Source organism: Aedes albopictus, chromosome 2, assembly GCF_035046485.1.
Source record: "Aedes albopictus strain Foshan chromosome 2, AalbF5, whole genome shotgun sequence".
Lineage (NCBI taxonomy): Eukaryota > Metazoa > Arthropoda > Insecta > Diptera > Culicidae > Aedes > Aedes albopictus.
In genome coordinates, this window is record NC_085137.1 from 137,280,561 (window position 1) to 137,303,681 (window position 23,121).

The following is a 23,121-nucleotide window of genomic DNA, read 5'->3' on the forward strand; positions in this document are numbered from 1 at the left end:
TGAGTGAGAATCGCCGGCCGGACGGGTACCGGATCTACCCCTCCGTCACACATAAATCATAGATAGGTACCTCTACAATTGAGGACTCTTATGGGCTGTCGGGCTGCTGCACTGTCCAGGGTCTGTTTGGTCTCAGTGGCATCCGGCCGCAGGCCTCCATCGTGGTCGCGTGCGACAAGGGGAGCCAACACTGACTGACTGTTGGGAGAACCTGTTTGGACCGGAGATGTCGAAGGGGTCAAGTGCTAGATAATTACGACTTGGACCGCATAATTATTCAGCGTGCCGATTCTAAACGCTCGTTTCGAGCGATAGCGATCGTGAATAGCTAATGCACATTTAGAAAAGTGATCTCCGAGCAGCGCGAGTGTGTTGATATCTACTATACCGTGCTTCAATGAGAGGATAGCACCATGTAGCAGTTCAGTTGGGTGCATGTGGGAACTGCGCGAGGGATTCACTGAAAGCAGGTCAAGTCAACCTGCAAATCTGCTTCTAATTTTATGCTTAGCTGCAGATTGAATGCTAATTGTATGCCGGCGAACCCTATACTTTGCTAGCGCTAAAGTGGTGACAAGATAATGTAGTTGCAGTGCAGTAGTCGAAAGGCATCGCGATGCAAGGCTGACGGTGCCTCATTTGCTGCCTTGAGATGAGTGCATATCGATAATGATGTGTTCATTGTGAAAATGAAGTGACGAACCGATGAAACAATGCATTCGTTTGAAAGAAGAATAAAAGGTATTTGGTGTGCCTAAATGAGAACAACGGAAAGCGAGACGATTCAAACGAAATTTGTTACCAAAACTGCAGGCTGAATCAATACTTTACCAACTATAACAATGCCTTACTTATTGTAGTAGTATGATTGCTGCATAGTCATTCCCATTGAATTGGAGCTATTATTTGATGTATACACTGTGTAAAAAAGATCCATTGTTTAATTAGTGCCACGAATTCACAGAAAAGGCTGAATAAATGTACTAATTTTGAGTGCAATCGATTGTATCTACGCTTTGCTCATTTCAATTGGAGTTTGGAAAAGATGCCTCTAGATTGCTCCGGGAATTATTTTTGAGATTCTTACAGAAACGTGTACCGAGATATTTCCAAGAATTCCTGCAGGGATTCACATTGAAGTTTCTACTAAGTCTTTTCAGGTATTCAGAAATTCCTCCAGAGATTTCATCAAGTATTCCCCCAAAAATTTCTCCTTTAGTTCCTCCGGTAATTCCGGCTGAGATGCCTTCAACAATTCCTGCCAGGACTACGTTAGGGGGTTGATCCCTGCAACAATTTCTTTAGATTCAGGCTTTAGGGTGGCTACTCACGGTCCCAGTGTACCCAAGCAACATACATACATATGTATGACAGAAGAGTCACGGCAGCGCAGGTTTTAGCTGCGTTGAAGTCACTGTGATTTACCTCCAGCAAGTGTACTTATTTGTTAGAAGTCACAGTGACTTCCGCCCAGCTTAAATCTACGCTGCCGTGACACTTCTATAACATGTGGTATCTTGGGTATCAAAAAAAAAAATCTGCTAGATACTGGCTGAGCTTCTTGCTTTCCCATAGCGTGGCGCCGTCAGCCACCAGTCAAGTTCGCGGTTGAACCACGTCACTTGGGCCGTACAGCGGAAAATGTTTCGGTGTTAATGCATCTTGGTCTTCATTGTCCAGCAGTACGTAGGTCAGCGATCATGAGTTGACGATCGCTTCGCCTTCCAACACTGCAGTCTCCAAACCACTTCGCTGGGATAACGAGGTTGCTCTGTGATGGCTACGTCAGCTTTCTTCACAGAACGCACACTCCGTTCCCAATAACCTTCCATGTGAGGTGCAGATGGGGGATTGAAGTGTCAGCTCGTACTGGCATTGGTGAAGGTCATTGCGCAGTGTTCGTGGATGACTTTCACCTGCTCCATCAACAATAGTCTACAGTACACCGGTGTGGCTGAACGCACGGATGTGTGGTGCTTTGGAGGCGTGCCATTGGCCACTATCAGGGCGCGTGGTGTTGACTTCCGAAGCCTGCAGCTCTGGGAGGTCCGAACGACACGTTGGCAGTACCGTATTGGAGGGCGCAACTTCAGGATTCGAGACTGCTGCAGTGTTTCGTTGAACATCGTTAACACTAACTTTATTTTTCATATTGCTCAAGTACTCTTCGAAAATAAAGAAAAAAAACCAGATTAATCCACCTAGTGGTGATAGTGCCTTTCTCGTCGAACATGTTATCATGATCTTTCCTTGGGATACGGCTGGGATGATTTTGCTTCAGAATGTTGGCTTCAGCCTTTTGGGGGAATTGAAAACACTAGTTTATGAATTTTTCCGACGTTTCGATCTGTATGGGGCCTTTTCAAGGGTTCAATCGGTCAAGGTTTCCTAGTCAAGATGGCCTTGCCTAACTTAAAAATGTCATACGAAAGTTTTGGTATTTATTGAGTCCGTTCGGTTTGAAACCGTCGTGATGTGGACAATCGCCTACCTACCGGGCGGTTTAGAATTCGGTCCCTGTTTTTGGAATCTTCTACTATTGTTTGTTTAGCTAGTTTCTGTGATAGGGCCATCATTCCGAAGCATGATCTTTCCGTCGACGTCATGCTAACTGTTCCTGAATCCCGAGAATACCTTATTTAGAAAAGCAATAATTTTAATAAAATTGGAAAATTTATTAATTGAACATATTCCGACGTTACGTTAAACGTATAGACTGGGCTGAAAAATATCAGAATTTTCAGTTGACTGCTTGAGCACCTTCACTATCACTGAAGACCGATCAACATCAAGACGATAATTGCAAGCTAGGATATAACGTCTTTCACAATCACAGATGGCTTTACGGCAGGCCTGCCCAACCTTTCGTGGCCACGGGCCACGAGTGATGCTCCATACCAGTCGACGGGCCAGACATTAAATTTCGACATCAAATTTCGAAAGCACGAATGCAACAGTGAAATTTGGTACATCCGATTACCCGTTCTCACGGCAAATCACAACACTGACATCATTTGGGTCACATAAATGTGAGCAAGAATTCTTGATTTTTTGCAAAAATCACCCTGAATACTTTTTCTGAATTTTGCCGAACTGCAGGTGCAGCAAACAATTTGCTGAAATTCAGCAAACTTCCCTGATTCGTTCAGTAAACTCTGCTGTTCAGCAGCAACGTTTTTCTGAAATTCAGTGAATTTTGCTGAAATTCTGCTTCAAATTTGGCTGCACCTTTCAAATTCACTACCTATTTCGAGTTTATTTTTAATATTAAATTTTATTTAAATATGAAATATCTTCAAATATTTCAATCCTTGGGCCAAGTTTCATTCATCGATTCCGCGGGCCGTATGTTGGACAGCCCTGCTTTACGGTCTTCGACATAGTTTTTTCTTCACACTTTAGGCTATATTTTATTATCATAGGTTACAAAATTCATGTTAAATTTGACAAAAAATGCAAGCAAGTGAACTTGCCCATACTAAATCCCATAAAAAATTCCCAGTAGTTTTAGACGGAAAAGAGGATTGAAAAAACTTTCTCCGGGGTTGATGCGATAATTTTCTCATATAACGTTGACCTATCCTACTGTATATTTTTACACCTCAGTGATTTGATGAGATTGCTTTAGTACAGACAAACAGACATATCATTTGAAACATATTGCTATTATATTCATCGTTACGAAAAAATAATCGTCAAATGCTAATCAGGTTGCGTTTCACTGCGGCTTGATGTTGGTAGTGAGTAGACGTCAAACGAGCAACAACGATTAATATTTGTTTCAACCGTTGAAAACAAGGACGATGGAGAGTGAGTAGAGTAAGACGTCTGTATGTATGTGGCCTTCGTTCAGTCAAGATTTTGTTTTCTTACACATATTTATCGCTTGCATTGACTTTGTTCATTTTTGAAGTTCCTGCGAAGCACCCTAGGAGCAGCACCCAATGCTGGTTTTGCATCACTATCGGTAGCCTCTAATGTGGTCTGAGCCTATTTTCTTGCTAATCGTTCTTCATGGTTTAAAAAAAGACCGCGGTTCGATGTGTCGCATGCATAGGTTTGGTTCTTTTTGGCATTTGGCCACTTCCGGCTGGACACCCTAGATCGGTCCTGGAACACTATCGGTAGCCTTTATAAAGATCTTCGTTGTGGTCTATTTTCTGACTAATCGTTCATCACGTTATTTAAAAAGCCGCTGTTTAATGTGCCGCAGGCATGTGTTTTGATATCTACTACATTTGACCACTTCCAGCGGGACACCCGGAACCGGTTCCGGAACTCTATCGGTTGATCCAAATATGATCTGAAACTATTCTCTTTTATTAACCGTTTATCAGGTTGCCTGAAGAGCTTGCGATTTGATGCGCCGCATGTAAGGGGTTGGTTAATTTTTATACTTGGCTACTTCCGGCGTGACATCTGGAACCGGTTCCGGAACACTACCGGTTCAGATATGGTCCGAGAATATTTTCCTGCCTACTGTTCATCAGGCTATCGAAAAAGCCGCTGTTTGATGTATCGCATGCATGGGTTTGGTTCACTTTCATATTCAGCCACTTCCGGCGGAACACCCAGAACCGGTTCCGGAGTACTACCGGTTCAGATATGGACTGAGAATGTTTTCCTGCCTACTGTTTATCAGGTTATCGAAAAATCCGCTGTTTGATGTGTCGCATGAAGGGTTTGGTTCACTTTCATATTTGGCCACTTCCGGCGGGTCACTTGGAACCGGTTCCGGAACACTACCGGTTCAGATATGGCCCGAGACTATTTTCCTGTTTACCGTTCATCATGTTTTCGAAAGTGCCGTGGTTTGATGTGTCGCATGAATGGGTTTGTAGCGTTTTCATATCTGGCCCCTTCCTGGGGTACCGATCCGGAACACCTAAATGGCCATAACTCCGGAACGGCTGGACCGATCCGAACCATTTTCAATAGGAAACAATGGGACCAGATTCCGCGTCGAATGAACCGTTGGTCATTAAAATCGGTTGAGGTTTACTGCCAAAAAGTGATGTGAGTTTTTTTGTACACACACATACACACACACATACATACACACACACACACATACATACACACACACAGACATCACCTCAATTCGTCGAGCTGAGTTGATTGGTATGTGACTCGACCCTCCGGGCCTTCTATCAAAAAGTCATTTTTGGAGTGAACATATAGCCTTTCCAGTACACTTAGTGTACGAGAAAGGCAAAAAATGCTTATCTCTCCGAGGGGCCTCCACATCCGCTTGGGCCCCACAATCCTTAATCCGGGCCTGGTTGCACGGGATACCCATTCGACGACACGGGTCGCTTAACACCTTGAATTGGTGTTAGTAGTCCTCCCAGACAACCAAGAATCGCATAAGGATGCACGCTGTACATCGTATAAAGTATTTTTTTTAAGTCACTATCGCATATATGTCCGACTGAGGGACAATTTTCATCGCATATGGTGTTATTTTTTGAACTTACTGCGATGTTTCCGGTAAAATCATAGAGTGCAAATTAACTTTATAATGTATGACTATATCGTAGTAGACGATATTCCGATGTTTTGTTGCGACGAAAATTGCTTATTCGCAAAAGCGTTCGAGTTAACTCGCAAAGTGTCAATTGAATTCGCATAATTGCGTACTGCGATGATTATACGACTTCGTTTGGTACTTGCCTAACAATGTCAGTTTAATCCGCATTGGTGTACAAACTAAATCGCAGAAAAGTGAAAATAAACTCGTTCAAATGTATGTACAATCTCGCATAAGCTAGAATCGTTAACGTTGGCATTTTGCGAAGTGATAGAAAGAGATGCTGTTGGAGTGCCAAAAAGCTATAAGAAAGTGAAATGTCATCACTATGGTTACAAAACTAGTTACAAAATCATCATTTTTGTTTTGTTGACCTGATAATTAACAATGGGTGGTGCTAGCAAGAGAGGAGTAGTGGTAACTGTGCGGGAAATCATGCTACATCATTTTGATCTCCAGATAGCCTGCCGAACACGTACAGCGCACGGAAACCAAGTGCATTCCAACAAGCACTGAGGTGAGTTAGAATAGCATGACAATTAATCAGTTTGTTTCATAAGTGGTGTTTGGTGTTTAGTGTGAAGTGCGGCTCGATAATCCATTGGTTATTAGTTCGTTACTTAGGTGACAAAATTTCTTTTATTTCGAATATTTTTAAGTCGTATAAGATGCTATATTACGTCGCAATACTGCATATCGTGCATCGCATAAGATATCGCTTCAAGTCATTTAGCGTCATTATTTTTCCGTCAATGCACGTGTAGCGCCTCCACTTTTGTACGCATAAGGCACTTTTAATGCATCTTATACGATGCAACTTTACCGCATAAAAGTACGTATTGATTATACGTGTAAATTGGTTGTCTGGGCTATTATTAGCCGGCGACTACGCGGTTGACTCGCAAGCGTGGGGGGGAGGTTTCATCAGGCCCCGGGACTATAATCCCTGCTGCTCCACATCCAAGCCTATAGCGTCAGCAAAGAGGCATATTGCTACAGTCTGTGGTGAGTACGCATATCTAGGAAAGTTGTATATTCATCACTGACAACAGCGTGATAACTTTGTGATAGCAGCGCTTCCACGATGTTGTCACTTGTGTTGCCATTCAAAATTATTGTTAAATTCTCGGATACTTTTCCAAAACGACGTATCAACATAGGATTTGCGTGTATTATACGTCGTTACACAGTTTCGATGTCTGTTTTCTGTGCCAAGGGGCCAATATAGCCACAACTGAAAAGGCATGCACGCCCATGGAAATCCTGCAAGATCATGCTGGGGGTGACGAATTGGATTCCCAGTCGGTCCAGGAACCGAGGGGGGCGACATGGCCCCCCTGCCCAGCAATTTGATTTCAATATCGAAATTGCAACTGAAATAATCACACATATATAGCACCAAAGAAATCGTATTCAATGCACGAAACAGGCATATACATACTAAAGTGGAGGCCATATCGGGACATATATATGATTACTGCGATTCCATCCAACATAATTTACGATTTCTCGAAAAATTTCTACGATTTCTCCGATTTTATCCGACTCAAGATTTTCAAATGGTCGGGGTTCTGCTAAACCGAACCAAAGACCATTTTTTGAAAAATTGAGTTTTCTTAACCATTAGATGAAGAATATGATGATCTTCTTTTCGTGTAAAAATCCAGTAATTCTGACAGCTCTTCGTGGTGTAAATTCAAAATTTCTGTTTGGCAGAACATACAAAAAATAAAATTGCATCCAACCAGAGTGAACTGTAAACCATTCCATAGAATCAGCGAAATATTTTAGTTTTGGTCCAAATGATGAACATTTCAAGTTTTCCTCATTGCTGTCAGATTTCTAACTTCTAACCGACTCATAGTAACAATCTGTGAGAGAATTTAACACGTAATCAAAAATACGGGTGTTGGAGGATCGATTTGGATTTCGATGGCGTTGATCGCCATTTTTCCAAATCACAGCCAGCCAGACCGAACCAAATCCACTGCATTTAAAAATCAATTTATTCTCAACAATACAAAGATGAACTGGCTTTGAATACATGCGTTATGTTGATACACCTCATACTGATTATTTAACCCAGGAGCCGTCATTGAACAACAAGGCTAATAAGAATATAAAAGCTTGAAAAAAATCAAACACTTGGTTCGCTTTGGCTGATCGAAAAATGGCGTTTTCACGAAAACCATGCTAGAGAAGAATGTTTAGAACTTGATTCAGACTTAACAACTGACCTTCAGCTAAGTAAGATGACCTAGAGGTAACGTGCTTGGTTATCACTCAAAGGACCCAAGTTCGAATCTCTTTAATATTTTCGAATTTTTTTTTTGTCTTAGTTCACTTTGGCAGATCATTTTCATGGTTTTCTTCGACCAGTATAAATTTGAAGTACACAAATTGCTCCATTTTCACATCTCAGGACCTCAGGACATGCAAGGACATCATTTGACATAATCACTCTTGTTCTGTGCCTGCACATGCACCGCCTATAAAAAAACATAGATGGGAAGGGCTGAGCTGGGAGGGCTTCCGCCGTTTACATTTCACACTAATATGGTAGCACAAAGGTCTCAATGCTACCATATTACGCGTCCTATCTGATTCATGTAAAGGATTGTGAGTGATATCGATTTCAACTTCATAGACACTGAAAAATCGAGATTTTTTTATCACATTCCGACTGGTTTTCTCTGAAACAAAGAAACACAGTCAGCCACACTGAACTATAAACCATATTCCAATGTTTTTGTTCAGCCAGAGTGAACTGAGTGCAAAGTACTGAGAAATTAAATGGTATTATATCAATGATTTTAAATAATTTACATGTTTTCTTCATCTCTGATGGTTAATAAAGGCTTGTAAGTTACATGTGTGCGAAAAAGTTTCAAATAATCTTAGCTGTTGTTTATTTCTGAGTGGTTGAACTTGAATCTTAATTATCTCGGAATAAACTTTTTGGCGCTTAGTTCGGTTTAGCAGAACCCCGGCCAAATAAAAAAAAACAAATGGTGTTCAATGGGAATCAAACTTAGGTCCTTTGATTGAGAGCTGCGCGTTATCTCTATTGGCTATATTGCCAAGTTGAAAATGGAGAGTTCAAAGTGAATGGCATGAAACGAATAAAAATTAGCATGATACGGTGCGTGACTTGTGGTGGGAGCGTTGTTGTTGTGCATTGAATGGCACCAAAAGTGGTGCCGTGCAAGGGGCCGGAAGTCACATCGTTGTTGGAATCTATACATCACTTATTGTAAGTCATCTGCTAGTATGAAAACCTATATATTTGGTTGAAATTATTGCACCATGGTTGGAATGTGTCAACAACAACAAAAACACAAATTTGTGATGAATACTATTTTTTCTTTTTCTCCATCATACAAATATGTAAACAGAACCATTTACGATTTCCGAGATCAAGATTCGACTATTAAAAGTGCAGTAACAATCATATGCGACTGTAAAAATGAATATACGATTTCATTCATTTCGTATACGACGCAAGTGTGACGCAAACGATCAATATACAACATTGTTATAGTTGAATACGATTTCACCGATTTTCATCATACCTTTAGGTAGCAAACTCGATTTATCAGATTCATATACGATGTGAAGCGACGATTTCTACGATTCAAAGAAATCATATATACGATGCTAGCGAACTTGCAGCTTGACACTAAGAATTTATGTTTTTTTCATGATTCTATCCGATTTTATGCGATCCTACCGATAGTATCTCGCACCTTTTATGATCGGAGACGACTATATGAAACAAAATCGCAATTGAAATTTAATTTGGCATGAAATGCGATTTTTCGCAATCATTGTCAACAAATATACATATTATTATACAATTCTGATTCAATATATGAAAACATACGATTTTTTCCACACAATGATTTACGATATGTGGTTGGCTGGGTGGAGAATGGATTAAGGCGAAACTGGAAGCATTTCCTCACTTTTTGGTTTTTGATTTTTTATTAAATAACGAAGCAATATTTTCAAAATCGGTTTTCGTGCACATGTAGAGTATGGATCAAGGTATCTTCTGAATTTTTTTGAGGTGGAAAATGTTTTCCATTTTGCAGAAACCATTTTTTTGTGAAATTTTATTCAAAAAAGGTTTCTGCAAAAACGAAAAACATTTTCCACCACAAAAAAAATCAGAAGATACCTTGATCCATACTCTACATGTGCACGAAAACCGATTTTGAAAATATTGCTTCGTTATTTAATAAAAAATCAAAAACCAAAAAGTGAGGAAATGCTTCCAGTTTCGCCTTAACTGGAGAAAGCTCATGTTAATAATTATGGAAGTGCTCATAGAACACTTAGCTGAGAAACAGGCTTTGTCTCAGCGATGACAATATATAAGTCCGTGCCAAGAGGATTTCATTAGAATAGGTTTCATTTAAAATTCTCAATTTTTTTGCCAGAGAATTTCAAAGGAACTTAGTTTTCTGCTTTCTGGTCGCCCAGAATCATATAAAAAATATAATGGCATTCGTAAAAAAAAGTGTTTCTTTGCGCTTGTTATGCTATATTTATTGCATCCATGATACGACACATGATAAGCGTGCGCAGATGACCACGCGAGAAAATCATTGACCTGCTTCGAACAACAGATCATAAAGCTGTGAAATAAAACCATAATTTGGTGCCATCAAGTATAGGTACACATGGAGCTCCTTCGTGCTGGATGGACCGGTTTTACGATCCAGCAGCACAAAAATACTATATGACGAGGGTCCTCTTTGCTGGACACTGACTGTTGCTTGTGTGTGGATTCTGTTGCGGCATTCAGGAGGCAAGTTCCGTTGCACAACAACGTTTCTGTTGATGCAGGTTATTTTATTTTACAGTTCACCGCACAGACAGCAATTCCGTAGGTAAAATGCTAGTTGATGTCCTTGAGCTCGCAGCCATCTGCATCAGGATCAATCGTGGAATAAAATAAATGTAAAGTTGAACGTGCGGTCCAATACGTTAATAAGTGTAACTTGATTCTGATTGGATGACCACGATGATGATTCATTGCCAACAGGGTCACATTATCAGATGGTCGATTCGTACCGCTCTTTGTTAGCATATTGTATGGGAGTTTTTATTATCTTTATGTGTCTTGATACGCAACATGCTTGTAGTAATAACGACAGAATCCAAAGAATATTGAATAAGTTCCTACATAGTACCGATTAATTCGTGTCAGCTACTTGGTGTGCAGTAATAAAATAGCAAATAAAGTTCTTGTTAAGCCGCATCACGACGAGATTGTCGTTAAGATTTGCGTTGGCGAGTTATTGTGAGTGGTTTGGATATCATCGGCTTGCAACAAGTTCATCGAAATACTTTTACTTTTAGTTTGAAGCAATTTTGAGACGGCGGCCCAACGAAACAAGTAACGTTGAATGTATGAGGTGTCATACAGATAGGCTAATCTCATATTGAAAACATCTTCCTTGTTCAACGGTCATATGAGCAAGGACATGAGACCATTGACCATGGTATTGCGCTTACATTAAGAAGTTTGATTATTTAGCTACTAGTTAGTTCATGATTTCAGGAGAAAATGCAGTATTAACATGACCGTCACACCATGGCAAACGTGGACAATCAATGCTAGAACAACCAAATCTACTCAGGTATCCCTTCAGAAGATCCCATTCAAGAGTTTCTTCTGCGATTGTATCTAGTATACCTCCAGTAGTTCTTTCCGGGTTCTAGTCTATTCTAGTCTAGTCTACACATACACAGCCACTCATTGAAAGAATCCTGGAAATCGACTACTTCCCCCATTTTTCTTGTCATTATTAATGCATGCCGAGCATCGGAGATACATGGCAAGCATTAAAGCGGCTAGGCTTACTGTGCATCGTAATTGGGCATTACTGTGAGAAACCGTTCGTTCCGTGAAAATTGGGACTATGTACAACTACGTTGGGAGTGACTTTGCTGAGAAACTTAATGTCACTCCATGTCCTCTGGATTCCTAGAACGGGGCAAATGCCATATGCCCTGGCTCTCAAGCCTAGGCTTAAAACAGGTTCAAATAAACCCCTCAGAAATCCCCCTGGATTTCTCCTGCGATTCCTAAAGAAGTTTCATCTGGGAATCCTTTGGGAACTTTTAACAGCATCCTTTCCGAGGTTCCTCCAGTCATTTCTTCTGAGATATCCCCAAAATTCTTCGTTAGATTTCTGCAGATTTCTCAGGGATTCTTCCAGGGCTTTATTAAGAATGACTACAAAAATATCCTCTGGGGTTCTTGCAAGATATTCCTTAGGAATATCTTTGGAACTTTTTTCTTGGATATTCTGAAGGAATTTTAATAGAAATGTGTCTCAGGATGGTGGTAATTCTGGACTATTGGTGAAAATTTATAAGGAGCTCAAAGAAGAATTCCACAAAGAATTCCTGAATCTTTTTCATTAACATTGCCAAATGAAACTCTTGAAGAAATTCTGCAATAAACTCCTTGAAGATTTCCGTTAGTAACATTCCTAAATGAACTTCTGGAGGAGTCCCAGTACTTAGTAGGAACCCCTGGTTAATTTCAATCGCCTGTAGGAATTTCAGAAGGAATTCCAGGAGCAACTCGGGAGAGCACTCTGGAAGAATCCCAAAAGGAACATCTGGAGAAATCCCAGAAGAGCTCTAGTAGAAATCTCAGAATATGGAATCTTCATATGGAGAAATCGTGGAAGGAACTCCTTGCAGAATTCCTGAAAGAACTTTTTAGAAACCCCGGAGGGATTTCCTAATTGGATCATTAAGGGAGTTGCTGGAGAAATCGTAGAAGGAATCCCTTAAAAAGTTCCTAAAGGGGCTTCAGAAAGGACTCTTCGGGGCATCCCGGAAGGAACCATTTTAGGACTCTAAGAAGATTCCTGTAACTCCCGGAAGAATCCCAGAGGTAACTTTTAAAGAAATCATGAACGAACCTCAAGAAGAATCTTAGAAGCTCACCGAGGAAACCTAGAAAACCTGGAAAATCCCAGAGGGAACTTTTAAAGGAATTCTGAATATACCCCGGCAAGAATCTCAGAAGAAGCTCTCTAAGGAATCAGAGCAGGAACTCCCGGGGAGCCCTGGAACAAATTTCTGCCGAAAACAACGAATTCCGGGAGGGATTTTTTTTGGAGGAATCTTAACAGAAATTCCTGGAGAAATATATCGAAAGAATTCAAGGGTGAATGCCAAAAAAACACTGAAAAAAGAACCAGTTAAGGAATTTTTAAGGAAATTGCTGGATTAATCCCAAAGGGAACTTCTGAAGAATTCCTAATTACCCCGGGAGCGGTCGTGTCGTGTACTGAGTACACACACAATGAAAAAAGCACACTTGTGGTACACAGCGTGAGCGTGGTGTCGCTGAGGGAGGCCAAAGACGCGACTGCTCGGCGGTTAAACCCATCGAAGAATCGCCGCCACACACCGTTCTCCTGCCGCTCGATCACTTCGAGTGCTTGCATGTCCTCCTCTAGCATAGTCCAGGTCTCGTGCTTGTAGAGAACCACGGGTCTTATCAGCGTTTTATACATGGTGCATTTGGAGCGATGGTGAATCTTTTTTGACCACAGATTCTTGTGGAGCCCATAGTATGCCCGAATTCCATTGATGATGCGCCTTCGTGTTTCGCGGCTAACGTTGTTGGGTGCTGTTAATAAGGACCCGAGGTAGACGAAGTCTTCCACTACCTCGAAAGTGCCCCAGTCTATCGTAACACTGCTGCTTAGGCTTGTCCTGTCGTTCGTGGTTCCGCCTGCCAGCATGTACTTCGTTTTCGATGCATTCACCGTGAGTTCGACCTTCACTGCTTCAAAATGTTCTATCAATAATATCCATGTCATTCGCAAAACAGACAAATTGGCCGGTTTTCGTGAAAATCGTGCCTCGGCTGTTTAGCACGGCTCGTCGCATAACACCTTCCTGGCGATACTGAACAGCAGACATGAGAGTTGCCGCAGTCCCCGGCGAGATTCGAACAAGCAAGACAGATCTGTGCCCGAAACCCTAACGCAGTTTCTTACACCTTCCATCGCCGCTTTGATCAATCTAATGAGCTTCCCGGAAAAGCCGTTCTCGTCCACGACTTTCCATAGCTCTCTTCGGTCAATACTGTCGTACGCCGCCTTGAAGTCGATGAACAGGTGGTACGTTGGGGCCTGGTATTCTCAGAATTTAAAGGATTTGCCGCACGGTGAAGATTTGGTCCGTTGTTGAGCGGCCGTCAACGAAGCCAGCTTGATAACTTCCCACAAACTCATTAACTTTGGATGAAAGACGGCGGAAGATGATCTGGGATATCACTTTGTAAGCGGCATTCAGAATTATGATCGCTTGAAAGCTTTCGCACTCCAACTTGTCACCTTTCTTGTAGATTGGGCAAATGACCCCTTCCTTCCACTCCTCCGGTAGCTGTTCGGTCTCCCAGACCCGGATTACTAGTCGGTAAGACAAGTGGCCAACTTTTCCGGGTCCATCTTGACGAGTTCAGCTCCGGTACTATCCTTACCAGTTGACTTATTGTTCTTGAGCTGTTGGAGCTGTTGGAACTTTGGAGTAATGGCAAACAACTTTGATAAAACATATTGACTTATTTTTTGCAATACCTTCAAACTAGACCTGGGTAGTTCTATTATTTAAGCAAATCAAAAAATAAATAAAACAAAAAGACATTTCACACCGCCTTCAGCCAGAGGCTGCACAGTACTATGGGACTCGCTTGTATGGAAAAAATAAATCCTCACTCCAGTCGACTTTTCGGATTCCATTTAGGTCCCATATGAACTGTACAAAATTTCAGCGCAATCAGTTCTCAGGCTTTTCGGGCCCGTATGAAGTTGATCACCAATATCAACTTCTTTTCCCGATCAGCCTAGATAGCTGTGTAGTGTCGGTAGCGGTTAGTTCAACTGGCTAAGAATAGCACTACGGACCGCCTGTTCCAGTGGTAGGAATCCACTAATCAGGTGACCCCTAATTCATGGTGTTATGCGGCTTTACGCTTACCGTGCCTAGGAATGAATGGTTAGGGGGGTCTTATAAAAACCTAATCGCAAACGGAGCCTGTGGAGTACCAGGGCACCCTCCACAGTATTTGCCCTTACTGTGCTAACCGGAGCAATAGCGCGGTGGACCATGGGTTTCTCCGAGACAATCAGCTGCCCTTCTTCAATCTCTTACTTGAGGCTGAATAAGGGCGGGATTATGAAGATGTTATTAATTAGTTTAGATTTTCACCTATATGGTTTCGCATTATGCGTTTTATAACCCGTAACGTGGGTAGATCACCTTGGAATGGTGCGTTACGGTGTAAGATCTACCATTTCAAGTTTTGATCTTGCTATTTTCCAGCCTGGTTTATTTAAATGCAGGAACATTCCAGGATCAAGATTTGGTGTACTTTTTTACACTATTTATTTATTTATTTATTTATTTTATTCTATTTACTTTTCATTGCTAATATACTATTTGTTTCAGAGGGATGGAGGTAAATTTAAACTATATATAAATAACAATTTACAAAAATATAACAGTGGAGAACGTATCACAATTTAATACTTTTTTCTATTTCAGATTTACAAGCAGGCAATCAGCGATCAAAACGGCAAAGTATCTCTTTCTTTAGAAAGGTCAAGATTACCGTACGATACAGTGACAAGTAGACCACGTTTTCCGCGTCGATTTATTCGTGCCGAGTTCCATAATTTCGATATCTTTTACGAACATTTACGATAATGTATTTCTGTTCATCACACCTTCAACTTATATTACGCGTTGCGAACATTCGCGGATAATAAATATGTACAACGGTTTTATTATCCCCAATCTTATTAACACGGGAACGCGAAAAAAAAGTAATACAAGAACATAGATAAAACTCAAAAGCAACGATTCTAGTTGTTTAGTTGTCCAGTTTACTCGTAAAGCTACGGTGCGGGTTTTGGTTTTTCAGCATTGGCAGTAACACTAAACGGAGTTGCATACAGTTTATATTCTGACTGAGAAACGATAAGCTTAAAACGTGCGTTATTACGAGTGGATCCGACATAAGCGTGGTTTAAAAAATATTCATACCCGGTATACAATTAAATTTAATACACAAACATACAATAAAATTATTGTATTCTTCCGACAGCCGGCTGGCGGAAGACTAAACCATATCAAGGGTTGCATAGCTCACATCATTTACCAATGTGAATCCAGATCTATGTAACTTTCTATCCCTTCCCTTCCTTTGTAATAAACTTCCTTCCTGTGACAACCGTGGGGATGCGGAGGTACACACGGTCCCTAGTAGCAACGGATGTCACACCAACATTCCTTCCCTTCCCCGATGACCGTAAGGACGTGGCCGGCGCCGGTACTGACAATATAAAGTTTTGAACCTTCAAAATTGCACATTGAGGATGGAAAGCTACACCCAGGCCCCATCCATTTGGTTCCCTGTGCAATGTTGACTGTTCTGGTCAGTAACGGAGTAGCAACTACGAATTGTACGGTCATCTCATGCTCATGCTCATGCTCTATATGGTTTCGCATTATGCGTTTTACACAGTGTATTCTGTGCATCCTCGCCTTTGGCGCACTCATATCGATACCGATCTGGCTTTATTGTTGCTGTTCTTTTTTGTGCTGTGATTGTTAAGAGTTTAATCTTGCCTAGTTTGGGTAGCGGCTACGGTTAGGATAGCTCAGATCAATCTTCAGCACAAAAGAACAGCAACGATCAATCTTTGTAGACTTATGCAAAATGGTACAGCCCAAGTGGCGTTGGTCCAAGAACCTTACTTTCGTAAGGGGAATTTCTATTTAGGAAACCTTGTGAATCCAGTGTTTGCTACTTTCAGTAAAAATGAAATGGCAAACTCACGTGTCATGCCTCGAGCATGTGTGCTTGTCAACAACGCAATCGTTGCTACACTCATCTCTGAACTAACTACCAGAGATGTATGTGCTATCACAATAGATGTATCTGTTGGAAACCTCAACAGGAAATACGTTTATTGTTCGGTTTATTTACCGCATGATGAACCATCCCCTACGGATGCTTTCAAACAAGTCATTGCATACTGCACTACAAAAGGCCTTCCGCTAATTGTTGGTAGTGATGCTAATGCTCACCATATAATCTGGGGCAGCTCAGACATCAATTTGAGAGGCTCCAGTTTGATGGAATACTTAAGTAGTACAGATCTTGGATTACTTAACATAGGCAACCGCCCAACCTTCATGGTATCTGGTAGAGAGGAAGTGTTAGACATAACGCTTTGCTCTAGCAGAATTAGTCATGAGCTGACCAATTGGCATGTATCAGATGAAGAATCTTTATCTGACCATCGTTACATCTTGTTTGAACATGTGAATGTTACTTCGCAAACTTTGCGTTTCAGGAATCCCCGGTCAACAAACTGGGATCTCTTTACCGATCTGGTTGCAGCCAAATTTCATGGATACTCACCATCAATTGACACTCCAAGTGATTTAGATGATGCCGTTGATACTACAACGACCTTCATCATGGAAGCTTTTGAAGAAGCATGCCCTCTACGGTCTGTGAAGATCACAAGAGGAACCCCTTGGAGGAACTCTGATCTGGCGAAACTCAGGAAACAATGTAGAAAGAGTTGGAACAGACGACGTTCAGCTGGTTCGGAGGCTTTCAGGTCGGCTCGCAAGGCCTACAGGAAATCTCTCCGGTCTGCTGAACGATCCGGCTGAAAAAACCTTTGTACAAATGTTTCCAGTTTGAGTGAAGTCAGTCGGTTAAATAAAATCCTTGCGAAATCTAAAGATTTCCGAGTGAACGAACTTCGTTTGCCAAATGGCGATCTGACTTCCTCTGATGAGGAAGTTCTGGAATGCTTATTCAGCCAGCACACACTTCCCTGGATGTGTGGATATTACATCTTCGGATGAACCTGATGTCTTTTCCTGTAGTTACGATTCCCTGGCTTCGGCTCGGAGTATTGTAACTATAGAATCGATAGAGTGGGCACTTAATAGCTTTGCTCCTTTCAAATCTCCTGGGGCAGATGGGATTTATCCTATTTTGCTTCAGAAGGGATTTGATCATTTCAAACATGTTTTGAAAAAAAGACTTCACGCAGAAAAATATATTGTAAAGGCAAAAGTATTCTGAATAGATTCAACAAATTTTATTATTGACTCAGGGCTTACCGGCAATTTTTTTTGAATCAATGATTTCGCTTATTTACTTCAAAAAATAGAATTGTTGTTTCTAAAATCGTTTGTAAATTGACAACTGTCAACAATAAATGATAAATTTTGTTGAAACAAAAAATCAAATTCGTTGAACCAACAAACGCAATGTATTGATGTAACTGTAGCAATCGCATTGGAACTAAAATGCATTATTGATGATTTTTTGTTATTAAAAAAAGAAATACAATAGTTTTCATTCACGATATTTATTGTTTAAATTTGCAACTTCATAGATATAGAATGCAACACACATCGAGGAAACACATTTTTGGAAACGCTGCAGGAAATCGATGCAATTCTTTCTAGCCTGCTCGTCCTTATTGCTGAGTTTCTGATTACAGTAACGTACTATAAGAAAGAAAAACATTAATCATTTCCAAGGTCGTTTCGCATGTTTAGCATTTGTTAGAAAATTACCGTCAGCAATAATCAATTCTGAATCAATCATTCGCAGATTCGTTCCTCCAGAAATGAACTCTTTCTTCATGCATTGTGGTGAGCTGAAATATGATTAAATATGGATACAAATCGACAAATAATACAAACTTCATAGACTTACCTTAAAAAGTAATGATAATACTCGCAACAAACCTTGTCAGATTAGGTAATTGAAGTAAATGAAGCAAAAAATCACAGTAGATTTATAATCAAGTTAACTTTTCTTCGTGATTTCGCAATGGCTTTTCTCTGTTTGCCATGTAGACAAGGCATTAAGGTTGTCGTCATTGGACCAAACATAATTGTTGATTCTACAAAATCCAATTATATAAACAACAATAATTTTCAATTGTAATAAAACTCGAAAAGTAATGTTTCATTCAATTCAAAAATTTGTTGATTTGAAAAATATGTTGCATTGAAGTGAAAAAATAGGTGGATTGATTCAATATACACAAACTTGGTTGATTCTAATCATTAGGTTTTTTATTTCTACTAAGCAAAATTTGTCTGCATGTTGTTTGCAGTTTTGCTACAGGGTATATTCCCAAATCCTGGCGGGATATTACTGAAAAGTTTATTCCGTAAGTGGGTCGTGCGTCTTACGAAGAAGCAAAGAGTTTCAGACCTATCAGTTTGACCTCTTTTCTTCTGAAATGCTTAGAACGCATTGTGGATCATCACATCCGTGATGTTCATCTGGCCAACGTGCCTCTTCATGTGAACCAACATGCCTACCAATCTGGTGAGTCCACTGTGACTCTCTTACACAAGGTTGTTTACGATATCGAAAAGCATTCGCTCAAAAGCAATCTTGTTTGGGTGTTTTCTTAGACATCAAGGGTGCCTTTGACAATGTGCCTTTCGATGCCATATTGGAAGCCGCACGGAGTCATGGTATATCTCCAATGATTTCCAATTGGATTCATCAAATACTCAAAAACCGATATCTCTTCTCGACATTGCGTCTAGCAGGGATTAGGAAATTGAGTGTTTGTGGATGCCCCCAAGAGAGAGTCTTGTCACCGCTTTTGTGGAATCTCGTAGGAGATACGCTATTGAGGCAACTCAATAATAGCGGTTTTCCTACTTATGGTTTTGCCGACGACTACCTAGCATTGTTATTTGGTATGTGATGCGTGAGCACACGCGCAGTGGGCTGTATAGGGTGGATGGAATGGGGCTGGCTATTGGCCGGTTGGCCTCACCGGATGCGCTCGTCCCCGCAGAGACCGAGCCGATGGGAGCAGGAGTGGTTTGGAGCTCCTTCCCGGGGGTGCCCGCAGGCGAATGATATCCAACTCTCAAGTGGACTACTTCAGCCTCGATCGGCTGAGAGCACACTCCAACTGGTGACCAGAAGCGCTGGGCTCTGACACCAGAAACCAGGATTGGTTCGGATAAAGTGGATGGAAAACACTAGGAATAATTTTCTGAATATCTCTATTTGTTGCGATCGTTAGCCGGATCGATTTATTACTGATTCAAACTTCGCGCAACGCGCGCATATTTATACCGTCCCCAATGTGCACTAGAAACTGGTGGAACGTTCTAGATGCGCGCGTGATGATGATGGTTGACGATGATGATGATCAGCAGTGGACGCGCACCCCGTGCGTGGAAGTTCTCTCTCTCTCTCTGTATTAGCTTCGTCGGGTTACTCATCTCTCGTGGGTTCTCGCCTCGCTCGTCACACGTTTCTCGTCGTCGTCTCGGTCGCTCGTATATACTCGTTGCACGGTTGTACGGGTTGTGTCGGAGAGCAACTGTTCGGTACGCGTGGTTTTGCTATGCTCCGACTGTGCGCTCGCTCTCAATATGCGACGACTGACTGCTGACTGCTGCTGGTCGATGGGAGGTGAGATTTGATGGGCGCAAGATGATGTCGCTGGCGCGTTTCCATATTTCAGTTCGCTTTGCGGACTGAACAGGTATGTGTATCACCACCCTTTTCGACCTGATGCAAAGCGCCCTTCAGGTAGTTGAGGGTTGGTGTTGCCAATACGACCTTTCGGTTAAGGGCGGACGGGACGGTCGGGGAAATATCCGCCATTGCTCTGTTGCTACTAAGATGGTAATCTCAGATTCTACTTCATATTTTGCAACAAAAACCTATCACTGTGTATGCTCACTTGCAGTGCATATGCTGATTGTTTTTCAGCATCTTCAGTGCGATAGAACTCAAGATTACCATCTTCAAAATCGCAAGGCAAATTGTTAGAAAGAGAGGCAAGATAGGAAAAATAACACGGCGTCCCGTTTCACCTTAATCCGAGTAAAACATCTATTGTTTTTTTTTTACGGAAAGGCGAAACCGTAATGGCGTTCGACCTTTGCGTCTCTTTGATTCTGAAATCGATGTGACTGAACAGGTAAAGTACGTTGGAGTCATTCTTGATTCCAAGCTTTCCTGGACACCTCACATTGAGTTCAGAATCAAGAAAGCTTGTATGGCCTTCGGGCAATGCCGGCGAACCTTTGGTACAACTTGGGGTCTAAAACCCAAGTATATCAAATGGATCTACACAACTGTTGTTCGGCCAATATTGGCTTATGGATGTCTTGTGTGGTGGCAAAAGGGCGAAATGAGAAAGGATGTGCTTAATGGCGATGTCTGGAGCGTTCTCTTCAACTCCCACGGCAGCGCTCGAAGTTCTCTTTGACGTTGCTCCACTACACATTCATCTCAAACAAGAAGCACTTTCTTGCACTTACCGTCCACGGGTACTCGGTCTACTAGAGGAAACTCCTGTGAACCGCACATCAACACACACCTCGTTGTTTCCACTTTTGGTGAATTGGGACAAAATTGTCCTTGCTCCAAGTGTTCTTACAATTGCTTGTAATTTTCCATATCTGGATATCTGGAAAGAAGTATTTCAGACGGCATCGTATGTTACACTGATGGCTCCCTTCTCGAAGGTCGAGCAGGTGCTGGTTATAGATAGTAGAGTAAACATAGATCCGCGGACACCGCTGACTAAAATGTTTCAAGCGTGTAAGCAGTAATTTTCAAGAGTGTGACGGTTGAATATGACGTCATGCGCTCCATTGATGTTGTCCAAATCGTGACGTCATGCTCGTTTGGATACAGATTTTGACAGTTCGTTTGGATACAACGGATTCATCAACATGGATCTATGTTTACTCTACTATCTATAGTGCTGGTGTTTACTCTCGTGAGCTAAGGCTGTATCAGTCTTACTCACTTGGTAGACACTGCACCGTTTTTCAGGCCGAAATCTTTGCTCTTATGTGCGGATTGCAATCAGCACTTCAGCAGCACGTAATGGGCAAAGTAATAAACTTCTGTTCAGATAGCCAGGCTGCTATTAAAGCACTTGCTTCGGCCAACTCCAGGTCGAAGTTAGTTATCGCTTGACGAACTCAAATCGAGGAGCTGAATTCAGCAAACGCTGTTAACCTTGTATGGGTACCTGGCCATTCTTCCATCGCTGGAAATGAATTGGCTGATGAGTTAGCTCGCACTGGAGCATCACATGACTTCATTGGCCCTGAGCCAGCTATTCCGATATCAAAGTGTTGGGTAAAGCTTCAGATTCACACCTGGGCTGCTACTCAACACAGACAATACTGGAATAGTTTGGAGTCATGTCGTCAAACCAAATTTTATTGTACTGAGCCATCTCCAAGGGTGGCGAAGTATCTTACAAATCTGTCAAAGCAAAATTGCAGCATTCTGGTCGAAGCATTGACTGGCCACTGCCGACTCAGCTATCACATGGTGAATATTCAGCAAGCTGATTCATTTACATGTGATAGCTGTGAATCTGTATATGGAACTTCGTATCATTTGATATGTAACTGTCCAGTTTTTGCTCAACTGCGTTTCCGAGTATTCGGTAAACACTTATTAAGTGAAACTGACTTCAGAGACCTGAATATTCAGGATATTCTGTTGTTCTTAACCCGCTGTGGTCAAGAGCTATAGGCTCTCTTTCGCTTTATGCGTTATTACAGTGCCCTTTCCAGGGTTTGAACCCATTGTGGTACGCTTATGCGTTAGTATCCTCTTCCAGGGTACTTTTCCTATTTCCCTACCTGTCCTTATCCGCATCCCTATCCTTATTTCCTTCCTTTTCCCTCAGGTAGATGATAGGGTTTTAGGTTATTATTTTGGCGATGGCACAAATGTCCCAAATGGAGGATAACGTGCCTCTGGAGCCGGCCTTCTGATACCTGATACCTCCCAGATCCGGATTACTATTCGGTAATGCAAGTGGACAACTTTTCCGGGCCCATCTTGACAAGTTCAGCTCCGATACTATCCTTACCAGTTAACTTATTGTTCTTGAGCTGTTGGATATCTTTCTTAACTTCCCTCAAAGTTCTCCCGCTGCCTTGATTATCCATTTCTGCGCTTTCCGTACCATTCAGGCGTTCGTCGTAGTGCTGCTTCCACCTTTCGATCACCTCACGTCCGTCAGTCCCTTGCACATTTCAGCTCGCAGCACGAAGCCTTTGCGGGGTGCGTTGAGCCTCAGGTAGACGGGTCTGCTGTTTCCGCTTTCTTTTATATCGCTCCACGTTCTGCCGGGTCCTGTGCTGCAGCATGACCGTCCTCGCTGCGTTGTTCTTTGTCAAAATCTCTACCGTGCCAACTCGGTATTTATAATGATACATCATTCAAAAATTTTCATATACGCAGAACATAATCATCTCAACATAGAAACTGTGAATTTATTCATGTCATTATATGAAGCGACTTACTCAAACTGTACTTAGTAAATATAGTTTTGCAGTTTAGTATTATTATTATTTGAATAGCTACTATTTTTACAACTAATATATCACGTCTAGATTACCGAAAGTCCTCTAAATATTCATCTTCAAAACCAAACATCAAACAAACAATTTTAATCACCCACTGTTCAAACTGTTCCGCCCCTCCATTCGCA

The 23,121-nt window shown here is 41.6% G+C and overlaps 2 protein-coding genes across 2 annotated transcripts in view; both read left to right on the forward strand.

Annotated features, from left to right (window-relative positions):
- Positions 1-23,121, forward strand: part of LOC109417637 (inactive hydroxysteroid dehydrogenase-like protein 1) — a 59,718-nt gene that overhangs the window by 35,962 nt on the left and 635 nt on the right. The gene's annotated exons all lie outside the window — the stretch shown is intronic.
- On the forward strand, positions 8-23,116 carry LOC134287738 (uncharacterized). The gene is made up of 2 exons (XM_062850503.1): positions 8-19,330; positions 20,134-23,116. Exon 1 carries the CDS (start codon positions 16,286-16,288, stop codon positions 17,258-17,260), a length of 975 nt encoding a protein of 324 aa, XP_062706487.1. The 5' UTR covers positions 8-16,285; the 3' UTR covers positions 17,261-19,330; positions 20,134-23,116.